Genomic DNA, 16,371 nt, shown 5'->3' on the forward strand with positions numbered 1-16,371 from the left:
TAAACAACTGCAAATAGTGAACAAATTTATAAAAATCATGACATGTTTGTCGGTGACTTGTGAACAATAAGTTTAAATTTATCAAATTATTTAGTGCAAATCATCTAAGTAGGGATTTCCATTCTACTTTTCACCATTAGCCCTGTAGCACAATGTGGAGAGATCGTCAACGCTTATTTCTGCAGCCCATCCCTGCCCCCTAGGATGTATACTCCCTTGACAGGGTCCTTTCCAAAGCAATCTTAATACTTTATTTACCCTTTCAGGTTTGCAAAATGAAAAACCCAGGACATGCAGACACTATATGTTTCAGGTCACTACATTTCCACAGGATTTGCAATGAGATGTAGTTTTCAGAATAGGACTCTATTGTCGCATGAAAGCCCCAAATGGAGAAAACAGCAGTGTTCTCCAGCACACTTCACTGAGTTAATTCCCTATTCCAGTACTCTCCTGCCAACTCTCCCCTAACAGCTATACAGTAGTTGGGGTTTGGAAAGGGTGACAGGGCAGTCACCCTTCTCCTCTTTCCCTCAGCTTCCCATTAGCTAGCTGATTGGTGAAGGGGTTTTGAAGAATAAAAATCTGATTTGCTTGTTTCAGAGGCAAGGAAACATTGACTCATCCATTCATTCAGGGGGTTTGATCTTCTTGCAGTTTCAACCACATCTAAAGATTTGCTCCCCAGAAACTCATCCAACTTTGTCCTTACATTCTTGGGCAGTCCATATTTACTTCTGGTTCCAGCACAGCTCACTACAAGACATCGGAAGAATCCGTGACGTACTCACAGTCTTTACATAGACTTTACTACCAAAAGATAATAAAAAAATTAAAAATAGACTCTTCAGTGAGAATATTCCTGCTTTGTGGAAGTAGTCATCATCGTGGCTTTCTCAATGTACAGGAATAAAAATGGTACATGGCTGATAACATTTCTAAGGCTGTGAATTTAAATTATTTCTGTATGGATGTATCCTTTCCCAAAGCCTCCATAAGGTGTACAGGGAGAGACTACAATAAGTAGTTCAGTAAAATGAGAATAAAAAAAGTGTAGTGTAGTGGTGTAGTGGTGTAGTGGTGTCCAACCCTGGAAATTAAAATCATCCCCTATGGTAAAATTGTTTGAGATTAGAATTAGAGAACATGCACAATCCCTATTAGATCACTCTCTGGTGTTATAGGTGTGCACAAGGTGCATGATCGCCACCTGGTGGCTAATACTAAATTAAAGAAACAAGTGATATACAAACTGGAAAATGAGTACTTTACAGGCAGCAATACACAGTTTATTGTGTTTTTAATGGCAGCCAATGTATTTTCATTTGTCTGATTTGTCCCTAAAACTAATGTATCCTGGGGTTTTCCACCACATAATGGGATGGAATTTTCTTCTAGTACAATAAAAGAGAATTTCTCACAACCCTGGTCATTAATTGAGTGATCTCTATGTCTAGATCCAGAAAACGCCAGCCTCCAAAATCAGATACATGCATTAAAAAAAGACTGATTTTCAAGAACTTGTTGACATCTGTTAGGCATTTGAGTGCCATAGGCCAGGTGTTCTCAAACTTCATTGCACCGCAACCCCCTTTTGACAACAAAAATTAGTACATGACCGCAGAAGCAGGGACCTAAGCTTGAGCCTGCTCAAGTCCCACCACCCCAGCCTGGCGGAAGGGTCAAAGCTGAAGCACCCAGGTGGGATGCCTGTAACCTGAGCCTTGCCACCCAGGGCTGAAGCCGTGGGGCTTCGACTTTGGCCCAGGCAGTGGGGCTCGGGCTTTGGCTTTGGCCCTGGCAAATATAACAACAGCCCTGGTGACCCCATTAAAACAGAGTCACAACCTACTCTGAGACTCCGACCCACAGTTTGAGAACCGCTGCCATAGACTGCTCACTTAAATTGTAACTTGCTCTTAATGGCAATCCCACAAATTATAGTATTACTTACCTGCAGCTGAGTGGCAATCAAAGATGTGAAATTCTTTCCATCTTTGAAAACCTCAACAAAAATAAAAAAAGGATTTTGTTCTTATCATATCCTTATCACCAAATGTGCATAAATCAGTATAAAGGGGAAAGAAATAGTTGCTTTTGGAAAATAAGATTTATCCATATAAATTTACCGGCCATGAACACTAAAATTTAGTTCCAATGTATACTGTGTAGGGTTCCCTAATCTAGAAGGGGACAGATATTGAAGTGTCAGAATGGATGCATCACAATGAGCAAGCTACAGCAATTCACAAATGAGCAAAGCTGGGAGTATTGGACTTGTTACTCTTGAAGAGAAATATATGAAAGGAAAGGAACCTTGAGAAACTTCTTCTGTAAGGGGACTGCTCTTCACATTGAGGGGCTGGCAAGTGAAAGGTCATCCAGCAGGTTATGATCAGAGGCTTTAAAGTAAATTTTCCTTCTCATTGGGCTCACAGCCAGCCCTGGAGGACAAGAAAAGCCTCTCTAGAAAAGGAGGTTAGCATAAACCTGAATCTATATGCATCTGACTAAATAATCTTAATATCTTAACTTTTGTCTTTTGTTTTTAATATTCTATACCAGCTATAAATCAGGTAGTATAATTACAGAAAATAAAAATAAAGTATACCTCCTGGGTTATGTATTCTGTCTACCTGTCAGTGCAGGATCGATAGTCTTGTGCTTAGGGCATGAGGGTTATGTTCCTAACTACGCTGCAGATATTTTTTGTAACCTTACACACTTCACCCCTTCTCCTCAGTTTCTCCATTTGTGAAATGGTAGGAGTAACTCCTTCCCTCTTTCACAGCATGAAGAGTATATCCATTCACACAGGGACCTTGATGTAGCAGGGTGTGATACCACAGACCCCACTAGAGACCAGAAGAGGCATAGAGATGTGGACCATTATGTATACATTACGAAATATAAATATCTATTGAAAAGATCCTACTGCCCTGCAGTATATAGGGAAATGGGGCCTTAGTCCTTGCTCCTCAACTCTGTGCCTATCTTAACATCTCACTTCTTAACAGTTCTATCTCACTTCTAACAGTGTTCAGCAGATAGATTTGGTCTTTTTGTCCCCCTCCCCCACCCCCACCGTAACAGTGTTCTTCATGCTGTGCTTATCTGCACACTGGGAAACAGTCATATGTCCTTTCTCCCCAGCTCTGCAGGAAAACCAATGGAATTTTTACCATTTATTACAATCATTTATCTTATGGGAAGAAAACATATTAAAGCAAATACTTCTTCCATCCCCCCGAGGCTAATGTTTCCAACTTGTGAATCTAAAAGACACACCTGTTCTGAAGGAGACAAATTCCCTTTTGTCATTTCATTGCTGTGTATGTGTGAACTGCTCTTGGGAAGTCTATCTAGAGATTCCAGCTTCTAACTCAACTGCCTCAATTCATCTCAAATTATCCCAGCCCATCAATTTAACATAAAATGAGTCAATCAACACTTAAACTCAAGGGATTGCAGTCTTCCTTTGTTTCTCTGTCAGTTTCTTAGGGTATGTCCAGACTACCCCGCCGTATCGGCGGGTTAAAATCGATTGCTCGGGGATCGATATATCGCATCTAATCTAGACGCGATATATCGATCCCCCGAGCGCGCTTATATCGATTCCGGAACTCCATCAACCCCAACGGAGTTCCGGAATCAACACGGAGAGCTGCGGACATCGATCCCGCACCGTCTGGATGGGTGAGTAATTCGATCTTAGATATTCGACTTCAGCTACGTTATTCACGTAGCTGAAGTTGTGTATCTAAGATCGATTTCCCCCCCCTAGTCTGAACAAGCCCTTAGAGGCAACCTGGCATGGGTCTGTTGCCCCTCTGTTATCCTAGACATTTCTGCCTCCCCTTCTCTCTGTGTTCACCTTCCATTATAGCTGGGATTGTTTTCCTTATTGGTCCCAGCTTTGGGTGCATGCTCTATGATTGGCAGTTCTGGAGGCTGTGCTGGGTGTGGTTAGCCTGGTTGCCCCTAAGCAGGGAAGACTCTCTGCTCCTTTCTGCAGTGCTCAGTATGGGGATTGAAAACCCCATTATAGTACCCATATAGCTAAATGTGTCTTATTACTAGTAATTCAGTTTTCCTCTTGAGTGCACCTTTGTGCTCTATATAATACAAAGCATGAGAGTACTTAGTGTAAGTTGAGCAGGATTCTGTCACTATACTGAAACACTTTTCTACATATAATCCTTTCATTTATTGTGTATTTCTGCCCTCTGGGTGGATGAAGGAAACATTTGTCTTTGATAATATGACTGCAGTTTAAGAAGGGTGCTGAAAAGAAGAAGTATTGGCTGTCTAAAAGCATCACCAAATTTCATCTGATACGAGAATAAGATAAGGTGGGTGAGGTAATATCTTTTATTGGACCAACTTCTGTTGGTGGGAGAGACAAGCTATTTCCTGAAGAAGCACTCTGTGTAAGCTTGAAAGCTTGTCTCTCTCACCAACAGAAGTTGGTCCAGTAAAAGATACTACCTCTCCCACCTTGTTTCTCAAATATCCTGCGACCGACCTGGCTACAACACCACTGCATATGAGAATAAGATATACTTTTTAAAAATCTTTGCAAACTTAACTTTTTTTAATGTATTTTTGTATGCTGCAATGTTTATAATGCAGAGAGTTACAGAATCTTTTGGTTTACAGTTCTTCCAACTTGTTATTAATAAAGTCAATTCAAGACCACTGTCTCTATGCCTCAAATTGTAGCTTCTCCCTATCAAAGTCTGAAGATGGCACATATAAAATTTATGATCTTGTACAAGGCATGTCTGACAGTCCAGTGGCTGATCGGGAATCCTCTTCCTATAGCCCGGACAGCTCCCATTTGTATGTCACTATTTCATTTGTAGGAAATCAATATAATTATTTTTTTTCCTTTTTAAGAATTGAAAGCTATCTTTTTTCCCCTTGTCAGTTTACACAATCTCCCCTCTTCTACTGAAGTCCATCTTGGAGCTCTTTGCTGAATTCCATGGTACATAAAATCATGGGGAGAGGACAGAAAGCAACAAAAAAGAGAGTTAAGTGCCTTTCCTGCATCTGTATTCACCTATCCTGCATTACAAAGGGCACTCAGACATCCATTAGCAAGAACTATTCGGATACCAATAGCAAATCAGGAATTGCTTTTGTGCTACTCAGGCCCAATTGTGATTTCTTTGTAAAGACAGAGGACATGTTATGTGTTGTTGTTTCTTTCTTTTTTCCCTTCCAAGGCTCCATATCTGTGAACTTCTCCCTACTAGAAAAAAATAGGAAATGATTTACACCAGTATTAATGTTGCAAACTGTGCTGTTTTTGTAATCAAAAAGAAATATGCCAGATATTTTAGCTGATTATAAATCGGTAAGAGTTCTTGTTATTTCAGTTGAGATCTATGGCTATTTATACCAGCTAAGGAGCTGGCCCTCACTTTTTTGACAAACTTATCATTCATCTCTGGAGATGGTCATTCTGATGGGTTCTAGCAGGGGTGGAGTTTTTTCCCAAGCAACCCCAGAACTGTAGCTTTGTGACTGTTTCCCTATTGAGTGGAACAGAGACTCATCCACCAATTACTGGCTTAGGAAAAAAACAAAAATTAATAGGTAAGAAAAGTTGTTTCCATCATGGTTTCCCTGTTACAATTTCGAACTATTGCAGTAGATCAAACCAGCAAAGAAACGTCACTGTTTCCATGTATTTTTTCAGATTTTTCTAATTCCTGTCTCAAATAGTCTTTTTTGCTCTGCAGTAGAGAATGCACAATCTGAATTATTGCAGATAAATAGCAAACTGGATTAAAAAGTCAGGCTTGAACAATTTTTAAGGACTTTGGATAGAAGGCTGGCTTTCCTGGAAGGGTGCTAGTGAGCACGTGCCCAGAATTAATATTTATCATTCTGATCTTCTGATTTCACAGTCTGTTTGCATTTGATTTTTAGACATTAGCAAAAATTCCCTCAATTAAATAATTTTGTAAATGAATATTTTATATAAATGATCTTAAAATTCAATGAAGGCTTCTGCACTGACTTCCTGCCTTTTGCATCACCTGGCTGTTTGTTGGAGAGGACCAAGTGTAACTAGGTGCTGACCAAGTCTAATGATAATAGCATCAAGAATCTGACATAATTGCATAGTTAAGAACTCACTGGCCAATTTACTTCTTTATACTTAACATCTAGCCTTTAAACTGCTTTTCTTTCTTTCTTTCTTTTCACCCATGAAATCTCCATTTCATAGAAATGGAATCAGAAAGGCTGCCAGTAGCTACAGAAGAGAGTGAGTGCTCTCCTCTTCAGATTTCAACATTTGGTTGTTGGATGACAAGCACAGGAGTCAGTTTGCAAAAACTGGCTGCACACTTGAGGATGCACTTGACTCCTAAAGTTTGTAGTTCCTTAAAATTGGGGGGAAAAAATAACTTTTAGCAATACATTTTTAAATCAAATAAGTTTCCTTATATATAAAAATTTACGACTTTCCAGTCCACCCCCTATTCTTCAAAGACTGAATAACTTGAATTTTAAAATGCTTTTGAAAAGCATTTCCTAAAAGCAATAAGACACTTAAATTAGTGTGGCTGTAATAGATATGTGCACTTTTGCAGTGTTCAAATGAATTTGGGTAAATACTTGAGTGTGATTACCTGTACCAGATTAACCACATACTTCGTTGTATATTGTTGATTACCTAATTTATATTTGCTTTATTAATGCAAATAAATTCAAACACATTTCTCCTGCTGGTCAACAATTCTGATAGTTTAATTCAAATTTTCTCACAGATAATACTGAGATTACTCACAGTGGGCTGAATTCTGCCTTTGGGGTCATTTGCACATTTCCCATTAAAGTGATCCACAGGGCTGTATGCATGTATCCAAGAGGTGGATGTGGAAGACTGTAATGTAAAAACAATTTAGATACAATCATAAAGAGAAACAACATGCAAGTGTGCTACTTCTTTTGGGGGACTTTTACCATTTACAAAAAGGAAATGAATGAAACATGATTGCTTGCAGATCTTGAAAATGTTTATTTTTTATTTAAAATATTTTCATTTTTCATCAACAGGCACAAGCATATTTACCGTTTATGAAGCTGCTTCTCAGGAAGGCTGGGTGTTCCTTATGTATAGAGCAATTGACAGTTTTCCCCGATGGCGTTCGTACTTCTATTTCATCACCTTAATTTTCTTTCTTGCCTGGCTTGTTAAGGTACTGAACAATTTGTTCTTTTAAAGCTGCCTGGAATATAAATCATATTTGACTAAATTTCTGCTCTTTTCCACCTGCTGAGCTTCCCGGTAAGCCTTTGCTTTTAATTGTTCTTGCAGAATGTGTTCATCGCTGTCATCATTGAAACATTTGCTGAAATAAGAGTGCAATTCCAGCAGATGTGGGGGTCCAGAAGCAGTACCACCTCAACTGCTACTACCCAGGTAGAGTTCTGATGTTATAGCTCTGAATACTGAGACATTGTTTGCATACCTCTGTTTTTAATTTATTGCAGAGTAGTAAACCAGAAATCCCTGCTAGTTATTGCCCATCTCAGTACTTTCTATATTATAGAGTGTTTCATTCAAATGGGGTATCTTAAAAAATATAATATAAAAATATAGTAGGGCATAACCATGCCATTGTTACTGGGCATATCTTGCTATATACTGTACACGCTGCCCATTTGTCTATCATAATTAGAGAGAGAATGATTCCTTTTTATTTTTTGTTTCCATATAATATTAGGGTTTTGGAATTTGGGCTCTTCCCACCGCAGCACCAGAACTGGAGGAGTTCTGTGCCCCACACTGATTATAGGCGGGGGTGGAGGGGTGCCCGTGCTTGCCCGCGCCCTCTCCAGACTTTAAATGTTTGCTGCATCATCACAGTGGCTATTTTAAGTAGATTAACTCCTCACTTTACGGCGTCCTGGTTAATGTTGTGTCCTTGTTACATTGCTGATCAATTAGGGAACATGCTCATTTAAAGTGCTGCAGTGCTCCACTCTTAACGTTGTTTGGCTGCCTGCTTTCTCCACAGCTGGAAGCCTCCCTATGCCCCCCCGCCCCACAGTGCCTCCTGCCCACTGGCAGACCCCACGGATCAGCGCCTTCCCCCTTCTCCCCCTCACTGCCCGCGGCAATCAGCTGACTTGCAGTGTTTCGGGGGCAGGAGGGAGGGGAGAAGCGAGGACTTGGTGCGCAGGCTCCCCCTCCCTCCCCTGCCTCCTGAACGCTGCAAGCCAGCTGATTGCCCTGAGCAGGAGACACTGGGGGAGGGAGGAGGAGCCTGCGTGCCAAGTCCTCGCCCCTCCTCCCTCCCTCCTGCCCTCTAAACACTGCAAGCCAGCTGTTTGCCGCAGGCAGGGGGGAGGGGGGTAGGAGTGAGGACTCCGCGTGCAGGCTCCCCCTCCCTCCCTTGCTTCCTGTCAGCGGCAATCAGCTGGCTTGTGGTGTTAAGAAGGGAGAGGAGGGGGGGAGGAGCAAGGATGCAGCGTGGGAAGTAAAGGGGGAGGAGGTAGGGGGAAGAAGAGACAGGTCAAGGGTGGGGTCTTGGGGGAAGGGGGTGAGTGGGCAGGCTGAGGGTTGAGCCCCCCTCTCCCTCTTTCCCCGCCCCTGATGCTTGCAGAGTAGGGGTAGCTGCTGCTGCTGTGCAATGTGCTTCTTGTAGCCTACAGCACCTTCAGTCTCCTTGCCTGCCTCATCTCCAGTGCCAGTGGGCTGTGCCTGTGTGGGTTAAGGCAGAGGTACCTCCCAACCATAGTACAGTACCTGTATGTACAGTATGTCTGTAAACACACAGCACATATACGCTACTCCCCCCCAGAGTAGTATTAAATTGCTTGTTTAAAAATTGTTTAAAACTTATACCTGTATTAAATTGCTTGTTTAAAATTGTTTAAAATTTATATAATGCCTTTTGTCTGGCAAAAAAAAAATTCCCTGGAATCTAACCCCCCCATTTACGTTAATTCTTATGGGAAAATTGGATTTGCTTAATATCGTTTCACTTAAAGTCTCATTTTTCAGGAACATAACTACAACATTAAGTGAGGAGTTACTGTATCTAGAACGTAGGAATGGCCATGCTTCTTCAAAACAGTTGTCTACCTAGTGCAGTATCTTGTATCTAATGGTCACCAGTACTAGCTGCCTGAGAGGAACATGGAATAAACCCTACAGAAGGCAGATATGGGAATCTTTCCCATAAAGAAAATTTCATCCTATCCCCCGATATTTGGATGTTAGTTTGTGGCCCTAAAGAATAAGGGTGTAAATCTCTTCCAAAATTATTTTGTTTAATATTTTCTATTATAACTCTGGAAATTCTTGTTATCCATATGAATGTCCAGTCCTTTAGTGAATCCTGCTCATTTCTTGGCCTCCATGTTATCTTGTGGCATTGAGTTCTGCAGTCTAAGTGCAGCTTGTGTCAGAACATTTTTCTTTTTATCAGTTTAAAATTTGCTCCTTCATATTACTTCTGGCAGGAAATACATTTTCACACAATCCACACTTTGCCTATGAAATTCATTGTCATAAGGTTATTGTTGAGACCATGATCTTAGCTGAAACCTGGCCTAGTCCAAGTGTAATTCTGGGTGAAGATGATTCCACCAAACATAACACATCAGCATACAAATCAGATCTGGGTTTAGTATCTGTCACGTCCCTAGTTAAAATGCCACAGCCTCTGTGAATTAACTAGGGTCTGTGACAGAGAGGTCTCTATGGGGAAACTCTAGAAGCAGCCACATTTGGGGAAAATAGAAACACTAAGGATAACGTCATCGGACCAGAAGAACGTGAACACATTAGATATGAACACCATCATATCACAGAATAAAAATAATTTGTAGACTGTGGACAGGTTAATGGCTATCTTGTTCCAAAAAGTGATGTGACCTGAAACACTGACATAATGGAAATCTAGTTTAACAGACTACAAAAAAAATGTTTCTACTGTTTCTGTGTTAGTCGGAATTGTCTAAAGGAGTCTTTCCAATACAAAGGCCTTATAAAAATGTACCATATTTCTTGTTTTGGGCGTGAAGTGACCTTGACCAAATTTTTTTCTATACTTTTGCTGTATGATTTATTTCATTTGTCCACTTGACAAATCAATTAACTTGTGCAGAAAATTAGTCTACTACTGATCAAAGAAAAGTGGGCCATCAGGTATTTATGGGCTGCTGAAGTAAGTGGCATAAAGGGAGTTCTCTCAGATGATGAGTAAAAACTTAGTGTAGCTCATTGTCTACACAGGAACACACGCACATTTTCTGTTACTGGCTTTCAGGACACGTTTCTTATGCCAATCAACCTATATCTTTTTATGACCTATTGTTAAAAGCCATTTTATATACATGTTCTGTTTTCTAAAGGCTGGGGTGAAATCCTGGCCCACTGAAGTCAATGAGAGTATTGCCAGTGATTTCAATGAAGCCACATTTCATTCCACATTTTTAATTATACCGCTGTATCGTCAGAGTAACTACACTGAACTGTTATGGAGTCACTGTGGATATGCAGTGTAACAGAGATCAGAATCTGACCCGTGGTGTAAAGTACTTTTGTCAGTAAAAGGACATGCTGTGATTTATTATTGTTCCCTTGGTATAAATCCCAAGGGGTTCTGCAAAAGACCACAATGAAACTTGCTTTTAACAAGAATGTAAGATGGCTGGGTTTCTTCTAAATATGCTGAATAGATGAAGAGCTTTGTTCTGAGAGATTCTACAAAACAAATAGTGCTGAACAGATCCATTCTGAGCTCATTAGTAAAATTAGTACTAATATATTAGGACCAACTATTAGGTAGATGTAATGTGGTTTTTCATATTATCTGAATGAAATTCTGCACACTAAAAGTTATTATTCGGGCAAAGTTCTTATTAAAATAGGAGAATGCTGAGATCTGTCTTGCGTATTCTGCAACAATAAGAACCATTTCCCTCTTCCTTTAAGAGCTCAGAGATCAGAATGTGAGCAGATCTTAAACAAAATATATCAAAAGCTTCACTTGTATTTATGATTATGTGAAATGCTTCTGACAAGTGTTTTCCCCTTCAAGATGTTTCATGAAGATGCTGCTGGAGGATGGCAGCTAGTGGCTGTTGATATGAATAAACCCCAGGGCAGAGCTCCAGCATGTCTACAGGTACAGTACTTTTTTTAAAATAAATCAATCGGTGTAAACAGTAATGTGTGAATGTTGGCTTAGAGTGGCTGTTGGTGAGAAATTGCAGCTGCAATAGTATTAATCATGAATTGCCTTACATTTATTGGTAACTTAACAAATCATACTGCATGTGCTCATGAAACATAAAATCAGCAAAGAAAGAAGTATGGACTTCATCCCAAATTATAAGGCATTTTATAATGTTTTTCTAGAAAAGTACATTCTTTATAAAAGGACTGTCTGTTGTTGTCGTTTTAAAAGAAGGTTTTAAAAATATCATTTTATTACCTTAAATTCTTTAAATAATCCTTCTTTACCTCCGCATCCTTCCCTACAAATCAATCCCACCCATGGCTTAGGTGTATAATATGCCCAGTTATTGACCCCAGAATACAATATTATGCACTAAAAAACATGGGCCAAATAACATACTCAACACGGAAATACTTCAAACCCATTTTCAACTTAAAAACATGATTAGTAAAGGGAGGCTGTAGAGATTCAAACAAATACAATGTTTGAAATGTTTAATTTTGTTATTTTTAGTTTTACCTAGATGGATTAATGGAAATCTATCTTACTCAACTCTTACATAAATCCAAAACTAGGATAAAGAATGTTTATAAATCCAATTTTCCATTCACAGAACAATGTAGAGCAGTGATTCTCAAACTAGAGCTGCCGCTTGTTGAGGGAAATCCCCTGGCAGGCCAGGCAGGTTTGTTTACCTGCTGCATTCACAGGTTTAGCTGATCACGGCTCCCACTGGCCGTGGTTCACTGCACCAGGCCAGTGGGGTCTGCAAAATGCAGCGCGGGCCGAGGGACATGCTGGCCACCTTTCCTGCAGCCCCAATTGGCCTGGAATGATGAACCGCAGCCAGTGGGAGCCATGATTGGCCGAACCTGCGGACACAGCAGGTAAACAAACCAACCCAGCCTGCCAGGGGCTTTCCCTGAACACGTGGCAGCCCTAGTTTGAGAACCACTGATGTAGAGCACCACAAGGTTCTATTTATAACTTTCAGTCTTGCATGATGAGGAATGACACTTGTCAGTGAGCCTGTCTTACTTCAGAACACAGCACGAAAAACGCTACAGGAATCAGAATAATAGATCTGTGCCTTCCAGGCTATGGTTCTGATAATGTTCAGTTTAGCATGTGAACTGAAGTATGTTTAGTATATGTACAAGCTGGCAGGGTATGCACTGATATATGTCTCCAGGCAAACACCTTTTACCATGAGTTCAAGAAAGTTGCACATTATTAAAGTTTGACAAGCTTGTCACACTATTGTGTGATACGTCTGTCACTCATGGCATATCTCTTAATTGTTCCAACAAAAGAAATGTAAATTCTTGATGTGTGGCAGTATCTAGCCTACCGAAGCATCATGTGCACTGTGTTCTGATTGATTCATAGATTCCAAAACCAGAAGGGCCCATTATGATAATCTAGACTGACCTCTTCTATAACTCAGGCCATAGAACTTCCTCCAAATAATTCCAATGGAGAATCCACTGTGACCCTTGGTAAATTGTTCCAGTGGTTAATTACTCTCAGTGTTAAAAATTTTAAATTTTATCCAGTCTGAATTTGTCTTGCTTAAGCTTCCAGCCATTGAATTGTTATAACTTTCTTTGATAGATTGAAGAGTTCTTTGTTAAATAATTGTTCCCTCTGTAGATACTTAAATAGACTGTAATCAAGTCACCCCTTAAACTTATTTTTGTGAAGCTAAAGAGATTGAGCTCTTGGAATGTCTCACTATAAGGCGGGTTTTCTAATCCTTTTATCATTCTCATGGCTCTTCTCTGAACCCTTTCCAATTTATCAACATAATTTTTTAATTATGGGATCAGAACTGGACACAGTATTCCAGCAGCAATCACAGCAATGCCAGATACAGAGGTAAAATAAACTCTCTACTCCTGCTCAAGATTCCCCTGCTTATGCATCTTGCGATTGCATTAGCTCTTCTGGCCAGAGCATTACACTGAGAGCTCATGTTTAGCTGATTATCTACCACAACTCACAAATCTTTTTTAGAGTCGCTGCTTCCCAGGATAGAATGCTCCATGCTGTAAGTATGGCCTATGTTCTTTGTCCATAGATGTATACATTTACATTTAGCCATAGCAAAATGAACATTGTTAGTTTGTGTCCAGTTTACCAAATCACTCTGAATCACAACTTTCCTCTTCATTATTTGCCACTCTCTCAATTTTTGCATCATCTGCAAACTTTATCAGTGATGATTTCATGTTTTCTTACATGCCATTGATACAAATGTTAAATAGCTAAGGTCCAAGAACCAAACCCTGCAGGACCCCATTGGAAACGCATACTCTCGATGACAATTCCCTATTTACAGTTACATTTGGAGAACTATCAGTTAGCCATTGAGACCTATCATTTCTCAAGTGATAATAGCAAGTGGTGGTGAAAATATAGCCAAACTGATGGTGAAAGCGCCATTGAATGGAATTTCAAGATACCATCTGACTTGCTTGTTTCATCTTTGTCTAATTACTGTGGTGCTGCATATTGTTTTTTTCAAGAGTCATGAAAGCACATGATACATTGCTTTCCATTAAGTTGGAACCTTATGCTTTAGCTGATGCTGTGGCTTTTTTACTTTTGCAATTCAGATAGTAGTTTTCTTTTGACAAATTGATACAACTCTATCCTATCAACATCCAGCTGATTTTCAATTATATATTACCCTGCAGGAGGTCAAAGACAAGCAAAAAAAACAATGCACAAAATTTTCATTTATAGTGTAGTACTGTCCAAATTGAGTCAAGTTGCTTTCCAAACACAGAGGAAAACACAATCCCTGCTCTTAAAAAACATGCATTCTAAAAGTCTAATAAATTCATGCATATATATTTACTTTATGATGCAGTACTTTATGCAATTGCACCATTGCTTAAATAATAATGTAATAGATTTTAAGTAGGTCACATATCTAAAGGTTGCTGCAACTTTTGCAATATATTCAATGTGTTCATTGAGTCTGGAGTCTTTAATGAGAGATGAGTTTGTTGTTTGTTTGGTTTGGTTAAGGTTTTTTCCACATTTCTTAAGAGACATATAAAATGTTGTGTATATATAACACCCATGAAAGGATTAACCTTTTTTTAAGGACTGATAGATAAATGTCAATCCCTTAGGATATTTTCAGCCAATGAGGATTCTTCTGAATATATAATATTTCTGTCTTGACATTTTTTGGCTAAGTATGTTGTCAGTCAGTGTACTGATGGGGTAGAATTCTTGGGAAAGGTTAGTGAAGATTTTTTGTATAATTTGAATTAAATTTTGTAATAAAGATTTTGTTAGGTTTTCTTAATTCTTCTCTGGGGTCCTTAAGTATTATTACAGCAAACACAAAGAATGTGGTACTCTTTCAACAGTTAGGACTGTGTTTTGATGAAATTCCATTTATTCATTCACTGATATATTTACATTCTGCCCGTTTTTGTATGCAAGCAGCAAATAGTTTACAAACTAGATAATCAAGAATTTAGGATTTATCTCCTCAAAATTGCACTTTGTCTCATAGGGGAGAAACTGGTCCAATGGATGGGCTACTAGACCAGGCCTCAGGAGACCTAGGTTTAGTTCCTCAATCAACCATAAATTTCCTGTACCTATTGGGTTTCTGGGAACTGGGGGGTTAAATTTCCTGTAGATTGTGGATAAATCATATGATCTATAAAATGGGGAAATTCTTCCCAGCCTTACACAGGTCCTGTGAGAATTAAATCTATTAATAACCATGAGGTGGTCAGGTGTTACAGTGATAGAGATCACTTAAATAGCCAAATATCTATCTCTAAATAGAGGAACATAGGAAAGATAAAGAAAGTTCTTGGTCCACTGAGTTTCTTAGTGAAAGGACAGAAGCATGTAAGATTAAAGCACTAGAGGTAGGCCAACGATGGTGAGTTTTTAGTGGAGCTTTTAATTTCAGAAACTCCCTACTCAATTTTCTCAAGATTTTCAGAATGTATAGAAATTGCCAATGAGACATAACCCGCATAAGACCATAAGAATGGCCATACTGGGTCAGATCAAAGGTCCATTCAGCCCAGTATCCTGTCTACCGACAGTGACCAATGCCAAGTACCCCAGAGAGAGTGAACTTAACAGGTAATGATCAAGTGATCTCTCTCCTGCCATCCATCTCCACCCTCTGACAAACAGAGGCTAGGGACACCATTCCTTACCCATCCTGGCTAATAGCCATTAATGGACTTAACCTCCATGAATTATCCAGTTCTCTTTTAAACCCTGTTATAGTTCTAGCCTTCACAACCTCCTCAGGCAAGGAGTTCCACAAGTTGACCATGCGCTGTGTGAAGAACTTCCTTTTATTTATTTTAAACCTGCTGCCCATTAATTTCATTTGGGGGCCTCTAGTTCTTGTATTATGGGAACAAGTAAACAACTTTTCCTTATTTACTTTCTCCACATCACTCATGATTTTATATACCTCTATCATATCCCCCCTTAGTCTCCTCTTTCCCAAACTGAAAAGTCCTAGCCTCTTTAATCTCTCCTCATATGGGGCCCATTCCAAACCCCTAATAATTTTAGTTGCCCTTCTCTGAACCTTTTTTAATGCCAGTATATCTTTTTTGAGATGAGGACACCACATCTGTATGCAGTATTCAAGATGTGGGTGTATCATGGATTTATATAAGGGCAATAAGATATTCTCCGTCTTATTCTCTATCCCTTTTTTAACAATTTCTAACATCCTGTTTGCTTTTTTGCCATTGCACACTGCGTGGACATCTTCAGAGAACTATCCATGATGACTCCAGGGTCTCTTTCCTGATTAGTTGTAGCTAAATTAGCCCTCATCGTATTGTATGTATAGTTGGTGTTATTTTTTTGAATGTGCATTACTTTACATTTATCCACACTAAATTAGTTTACCCTCATCTGGGGTTTTGCTTTTGACTTGCAAATCCACCCTAAAATAACAGCATTGTTGCAACATTAACTACAGGCAGGCTTCACCTCTGTATAATGACTTTTTATTGCATTATTCTTTTCATTGTCCCCAAAGATAACCTGTGGTTCCTAGTTATTTATTTTCATTGTTTCCCATGAATGGCATTGATTACAAATACCGATTTTTTTTGTCCTAGGAAAATAATTGTTATGATTTCCATTT

General features: G+C 39.4%; 1 protein-coding gene across 1 annotated transcript in view; it reads left to right on the forward strand.

Moving 5' to 3' along the window:
* Positions 1-16,371, forward strand: part of NALCN (sodium leak channel, non-selective) — a 343,201-nt gene that overhangs the window by 122,490 nt on the left and 204,340 nt on the right. Inside the window, exons 8-10 of the mRNA XM_050937548.1 lie at positions 7,075-7,217; positions 7,337-7,441; positions 11,073-11,159. Coding sequence (XP_050793505.1) covers positions 7,075-7,217; positions 7,337-7,441; positions 11,073-11,159 — 335 coding nt within the window. The remainder of the gene's footprint in view (positions 1-7,074; positions 7,218-7,336; positions 7,442-11,072; positions 11,160-16,371) is intronic.

This window comes from Gopherus flavomarginatus, chromosome 1 (assembly GCF_025201925.1).
Source record: "Gopherus flavomarginatus isolate rGopFla2 chromosome 1, rGopFla2.mat.asm, whole genome shotgun sequence".
In the NCBI taxonomy this organism is placed as follows: Eukaryota; Metazoa; Chordata; order Testudines; family Testudinidae; genus Gopherus; species Gopherus flavomarginatus.